Source organism: Strongylocentrotus purpuratus, unplaced genomic scaffold, assembly GCF_000002235.5.
Source record: "Strongylocentrotus purpuratus isolate Spur 01 unplaced genomic scaffold, Spur_5.0 spur5_scaffold_1, whole genome shotgun sequence".
Classification (NCBI taxonomy): domain Eukaryota; kingdom Metazoa; phylum Echinodermata; class Echinoidea; order Camarodonta; family Strongylocentrotidae; genus Strongylocentrotus; species Strongylocentrotus purpuratus.
The window spans coordinates 46,566,201-46,573,366 of NW_022145594.1; the positions used below are offsets into that span (position 1 = coordinate 46,566,201).

Below are 7,166 nucleotides of genomic sequence, written 5' to 3' on the forward strand. Positions count from 1 at the left end.
AAGAATAAAGAATAAAGAATAAAGAAAGAAAATTCTAACGAAATCAATAGGTGATCTGTCATCGACAGACCACCTAATGACTCAAGAGCAACGCTTCCCAACAAAAGCATAGGAGATATGGGCCGCTGGATGAATAGGCACGTAATAGAAGATGAATTGGCCAGCCTACGAGATGGGCTAACTGGGGGCGGGAGGGTTGACGTATAGTCTGTGCTTCCGGGCGGGAGTGAATAAGAGGTGGTATTTGGGTTTATCTGGGTCTGGAGTAGTAGTGAAAGTCAAAAAGCTTTCGGAAGCGGGGAAGGGTCAAGATGGGTTGTTAGAGAAATCCGCAAGATTGAAACCTTTGGATTATTTTCCGATTGACATGTTGTAAACTTACAATGATTTTAAAATTGACAGTAGTGATGACAAAGATGGTGATGATGATTTAATGATGATGATGATGATGGTGATGATGATGATGATGGTGATGATGATGATGATGGTGATTATGATGGTGATGATGATAATGATGGTGATGATGATGATGATGATGATGAGGTTAGGGATGGTGATGATGATGATGATGATGGTGGTGATGATGATGATGATGGTGATGATGATGATGATGGTGATGATGATGGTGATGATGATGATGATGGTGATGTTGGGGATGATGATGATGATGATGATGATGATGATGATGGTGATGTTGGGGATGATGATGATGATGATGATGGTGATGATGATGTTGGGGATGATGATGATGATATTAGGGATGATGATGATGGTGGTGATGATGATGATGATGGTGATGATGATGTTGATGACGATGATGGTGATGTTGGGGATGGTGATGATGATGGTGATGATGATGATGATGATGGTGGTGATGATGATGATGATGGTGATGATGATGGTGATGATGATGGTGATGATGATGGTGATGATGATAATGATGGTGATGGTGATGATGATGATGATGGTGATGATGTTGGGGATGATGATGATGATGGTGATGTTGGGGATGACGATGATGATGATGTTGGGGATGATTATGATGATGATGGTGATGATGATGTTGGGGATGATGATGATGATGTTGGGGATGATGATGATGATGATGGTGATGATGGTGGTGATGATGATGGTGATGATGATGTTGGGGATGATGATGATGATGATGGTGATGATGATGATGATGGTGATGATGATGATGATGATGGTGATGATGATGTTAGGGATGATGATGATGATGGTGATGATGATGTTGGGGATGATGATGATGATGGTGATGATGATGTTGGGGATGATGATGATGATGATGGTGATGATGATGTTGGGGATGATGATGATGATGGTGATGATGATGATGATGATGGTGGTGATGATGATGATGGTGATGATGATGTTGGGGATGATGATGATGATGATGATGGTGATGATGATGGTGATGATGATGATGATGGTGATGGTGATGATGATGGTGATGGTGATGAAGATGATGGTGATGATGATGATGATGGTGATGGTGATGATGATGGTGATGGTGATGGTAATGGTGATGATGATGATGATGATGGTGATGATGATGGTGATGGTGATAATAACGATGATGGTGTTGATGATGATGATGGTGATGATGATGTTAGGGATGATGATCGCTTCTTTCCATGTTCATCTCTAGGTGATGGGCGCTTAATTGATCTAAAATGCCCCACAAACTCCAATGTTCTTAGTCAATGTGTTAACTATAGGAGAGATCATTTTCTCTGTGTCTCTCAATATATCCATTATGTCCTAATAACTCTCAACATCTTCTCTTTCTTCCTCGTCATTTTTTAAGGAAGTATAGCGTGGCAGAATGGCGATCCCTGGAAGGAGCACCGGCGCTTCATGAACCGAACCCTCCGCACCCTGGGCATGGGACGCAGCCTGATGGGCAAACGCATCAACGATGAGTGCCTCAACATGTGTGACTACGTGGACAAGCTGGAGGGAAACCCCATCAACCCCGATCAAATGATGACCACCATGACATGCAACATCATGAACGCCGTCGCGCTGGGGAAGCGTTACGACTTCAACGACCCGCGGTTCGTGAAGCTACGCCGGGACTGCAAGGAGATCCTTGACAATCTGTCCAATACTTCAATCTACAACATGTTGCCTTTCCTTTACCATACGCGCCTCTGTAAGAGATATAGAGAAGCTGTAGAGAATGTGACGATCTACGTCAAGAATGAGGTCATCGAACACGACAAGTAAGCACCGTCGGATATTGTTTGCAAGTTATTTATTCCCCTTGCATGGCACGGTTGTACGACTGTAAACTCGACCCAACACTATACCTAAGCACGACCCTAACCCTAAACCTAACTTGAAAGCCTACTGCTTCCCTAACCCTCCTGCTACACTAACCCCTATACCTTGACAATATAGGCTAAAGTCTGGAGCAATAACTGTCGCACGAGCAAAATGCCGGATCACCACACGTGGTGTCATTTCGATTGCGTTATCAACCATGGGAAGGCGATTAATCCATACGCTAGTAGGTCGAATAAACGTTGCATCGTTCATTTCATGTTGCGCCAGAGGTGCGCCAGAGACCACACCTGTCACTGACGCAATCTTACGTTAGGCAAAATCGTTTTATATGCAATAGTTTAACGCAAGATTGTCCAGTGACGCACTGTTCTATATATTTTTGTGAAGGCGTGGCCCCAAGCTTTGGAAAACACTTCATTCGTGTTTATAACAAATCGGTACATTTTATTTGGGATTGATATTGTGGTTATAAGTGTCTGCGTCACCGGTGACTGGCAGAGGAAAATGATGTGAATTGACATAACCCTCGGGTCTATTATCGTGGTTTGACAGCATATAATCACTTATCTTTCATAGGTCATTCAACAATAACTCTTTACGCGACGTCATCGATTACTACCTCAGAGAGGTCAAGAGAGGGTCAAGGGTCACCGATGAGGAAGACGACGACGACGAGAAAGATAATGAACACACGTGCAGTTTCATCAACGATCAGTTTTGTTGGAGAGGGGTGTTGGATCTGTTGATCGCTGGTGTAGACACGACGTCCAACCATACGATGTGGACAATGCTACACATGGCCTACTACCCCGAGATCCAAGAAAAGGTATAATAATACTATCAACTTGAATCCAATTTTTCTGTTAAACTGAAATGATGAAGAGCCGGGTTGATTGCCGCAGGAAACTAAACAAATTTGTTAATTTATTCTATGAATAGATTGATTGATTATTTTGTTAGTTGACGGTTTCTATCCTCCTACGAGTCATACCTCAATCGGGGAAACGGGCACTGATTAAGATGTTATACTTGGTGTGTCTAAATGTTTTTTTTTCCCCAGCAAACACACCACGTTCTCGAAACGTCCTAAGTATTCTTCATACGTTTTGGCGTTTATTTACGTCCCAATAAAATGGTGTGTTCCCTGGGATCACTCACACACAAGTTGTAATCTTACAGACTTACTCTCATCTCTTCTTTGACAGGCTCAAGCACAAATCGACCAGGTTGTCGGTCGTGATCGTTTACCGACCCTCGATGACCAACCACGTCTCCCGTTGGTTACGGCCATCGCTCGTGAAGTTCTTCGTACGAGTATAGGGACGACCACCGTACCACATCATACAACCCAAGACACGTATCTCAAGGAGTTCTTCATCCCGAAGGGTACACAGGTAGGTTTGCAAACCTAGGGTGTGTCTAGGATTCAGGGTGGTCCACAAGTGATTTAAAAGATGTTCATGCGTGGGTATATAGTCCTTCGTGAAGTAGGCAACTTGGCGATCACTTCCAATCCCTATAACACTGAGCCAATAGGTATTACGCTCATGTGCGTACGTCTGTGTGCTGCCCTTTATATGTCCATGCTTGAGCAACTTTAAAGGTAAAGACCAGTATTGGAAACGCCCCAATTTCAAAAAATGAAATGGAAGCTCTGATTACCAATCATGTGAAAGAATATTTTTTGACTAATACATGATGATAAAAAATTGCCGGGAAACCGCTTACTAATTCATATATTTGGTAAATTTGTTTCTCTCATGGTCTGTGAGAGATATAGGGTAGTCCCATATACAAGTTTCTGTGTATAGTGCTTGTAACTTTACGAAGAATGGGCCAAATTTCTTTTTATTTTGATGTTTCCAGAACCTTGCAGATGCTAGATGCTAGATGATCAACCTTTCCTGATCGATTCCACAACGTTTCTTTCACAATGCAATCGCATGACCATAACTGGTCTTTACCTTTAATATGTAGTAGGTTTGAAATTCCAAATTACATGTTTGAAAAATCAGCGACAGGTTTGAACTATTCAGTAACAGGTTTGGAAATCAGAGACAGGTTAAAATTCTTCCCAAATCAAATTTATTTCTGAATATCGCTCAGATGGCACCAGAGAGCAGTGTAAGAACCCTTAAGCTTTTGTAAAGCAAGCCCTAGACCCCGACCATAAGAGACTTTACACTTTGCACAAATTAGTACATAATCTCTACAAGTTTCAATTTTACATGTTTGAAGTTTTGTTTGTTGGCCATCCTGCAGGACTATATGGAAGGGTGGGGGCGGCAGGTATTTTTTGTCTATAAAAGTCAGCAGCACTTCTCATTTCTTATCCACTTTTAAAACGAAATCATGCACAGTAACTTACGCGAAAAGTGTTTTAAATGGTTTCATCTGTGCAGGCGCGTACGCAGGGGGGGGGGGGGGGGGTTAGGGGGTTAAACCCCCCCCCCTTTGGTTTTTTTTTATGTGTTTTCTTTTGCGGATTTAAAAAAAAAAAAAAAAAAAATGCAAATGGCTGACCTAAAAAAGTGTCCTCTTACCCATCCCCCCCCCCCCCCCCGCTTATTCAGCGGCTGGCTGAGTCGTTGCGAAATTTTCGGCCCGATTTCAAAATGTTAAACCCCCCCCCCCCCTTGAAAAAAATCCTGCGTACGCCACTGCATCTGTGTGACCTTCCAAACACGTTAACATATCTCCTAGAATGTTTAAAAGCATAATGTTTTTTATTATAATCTGCCGACTTCTAGTGTGTGTGTGATTAACCAGTTGGAATGTGCTTTTCACTTTTTTAGGTTCTGGGGAATCTGTGGAGTTTAAATCATGACCCGGAAGTTTTTGAAGATCCCTATGTATTCCGCCCATCAAGGTTCTTAGCAGAAGACGGCAGCTTACAAGGTCTTTCTGACGTCAAGTCGTTCGGCATAGGTAAGATATAGAACTCTCAACAGGGGCCTTGTATGTCGGAGATTTCCCGATGAAATTTTATCGAATCATTCTTGAAGAAAAGGAGCTTGATAAATTCGAGGGAAAAAATCTGTAATGTGACATAAAACACTTTTACAGCAGTTGTTCATCAATTTACTTCAGTCTGATTTGTATACGTTCACCAAGTCTCACTAGGCTCACTTTATATGTATTCTAATATAATAACTTCAACAAGTGAAATACATTAAGTGTTATAAAATGGACACACAATTCACCAACAGTGAATTTTTCGCGATCAAATTTAGAAACTGGTAAGTTAATATCTGGGCAAGAGACGTCATGTTTTCAAGTTTTCAACTTCAAGTTTCAAGTTGTTATTGTTTCACATTTTACACAAAATATAGACATACATATAAAAACTATACAATACATGTAGTATAAATAAACATGTCTCAATGATTCTCAATTCATATAATAGATTAAGTAGAATTTGAGGAACCTATTACAAATAGGACGAAAAGAACAAATCGTAACAAAGTTATTGGCAATTTATTTTATTTCGCAGGTCCCCGGAAGTGCCCTGGTGAACCCATGGCCCAGCAGGAGTGTTTCCTGATCATGGCCATCCTGCTACATCGGTACAACCTCGTCTTTCCCGAAGGTGACCCGATCCCCGACATCCGAGGCCGAGTCAAAGGCATGATGCTCCTCCCTGACAAATACAGGCTCAGGTTCATACGCCGATAGTCAACGAAACATTCCGAAACATTCCGAGTACAGTGAATCGCACGCCGAATGAATCGAAGGAAAAAATGAGCATTCGAAGTATGTATGCTGATGTTTCTCCGGCGCAACGCACTCAGTCTACAAGCTAATATAGTGAATATTGTTTCCGAATATGAAGAAGGTTATAGAGGTGCCTTTCGTGAGGATTAGAACCCGGATGTAAGTCATTTTGTGAGATTTCAAAAGTTCTCGACTCGAGATTCGAGAGTGGCCGAGTGTTTCTGAATGTTTCCGAATGTTTTCCGAGTGTTTCCGAATGGGTTGGGATTGACGAAGTTGACGATGGTCGTATCGTGATTTACACAATTGAAAATGTAATCACTACTCAAACTGGTCGCCTTTACGAAGTTGAAAAAGACTTCGTTTTTTTAAGAGAGAGAGAGAGAGAGAGGAAAGACGTTCGTTCACAACAGAATACCTATCAACACTGGCATATAGCTCGCAGACAGGATCCATACTACATAATTATGCGATAGGTCGAGGGTTCGCGGGCCTTCCTTATATATTCTGACTTCTTCATCCGGGAAGGGGTCGCCCCCTTATCTCTTATTTCTTGATAGGCTATGTTAGCCTCTTTTTAACTATATGGCTACTAAACAAGTTCACTATTAACGCTTTTAGCTACTCCTTAAAAAAAAACGTGTGTGGGCGCTGTATAAAGCACAAAAAACATTGTTTATCGAATTTATTTCAAAACAACTCAGTTAAATAAAACTCAATCTACGTCTTGCGTTGGAAAACATAGGATGTGACAGGGTCACTTTCATATAAGGGTGTTTCGGTTTTCTCGTCGCGCTTTGTTTTTGTATGGAAAACACTTTTTAATAGATATTTTAACATTTTCAAAGGTGCTGGTTTACTTTGCTGTTTCTATTAATCTACTGGCGTTCAATTCTAAACGGCCATCGATATTGTAGACTTTATTTCTGCTTATGAGGGTTTCAAGGTACCAAGTCAAAATAGAACACAACTTCTTGTCATGATAAACAAGCTTTTTCACTAAGGAATGCAAACTTTTTGAGGGGAACAGCCCATACATTGATATAAATTAACTTTCACGTTATTTCTGAGCAGCAAATATTGGTTGAGGAAATACTCTTAAGATGTCTTACTGCTACCCAATCTAAGAAATATAAATGATG

The 7,166-nt window shown here is 41.2% G+C and overlaps 1 protein-coding gene across 1 annotated transcript in view; it reads left to right on the top strand.

Moving 5' to 3' along the window:
* Positions 1-6,663, top strand: part of LOC587658 (cytochrome P450 2U1) — a 40,104-nt gene extending 33,441 nt beyond the window's left edge. The window contains exons 2-6 of the mRNA XM_030978846.1: positions 1,829-2,246; positions 2,887-3,136; positions 3,516-3,704; positions 5,106-5,238; positions 5,804-6,663. Of these exons, the coding sequence (XP_030834706.1) occupies positions 1,829-2,246; positions 2,887-3,136; positions 3,516-3,704; positions 5,106-5,238; positions 5,804-5,985 (1,172 nt within the window). The 3' untranslated portion in view covers positions 5,986-6,663. The remainder of the gene's footprint in view (positions 1-1,828; positions 2,247-2,886; positions 3,137-3,515; positions 3,705-5,105; positions 5,239-5,803) is intronic.
* The last annotated feature ends 503 nt before the right edge of the window (positions 6,664-7,166 follow it).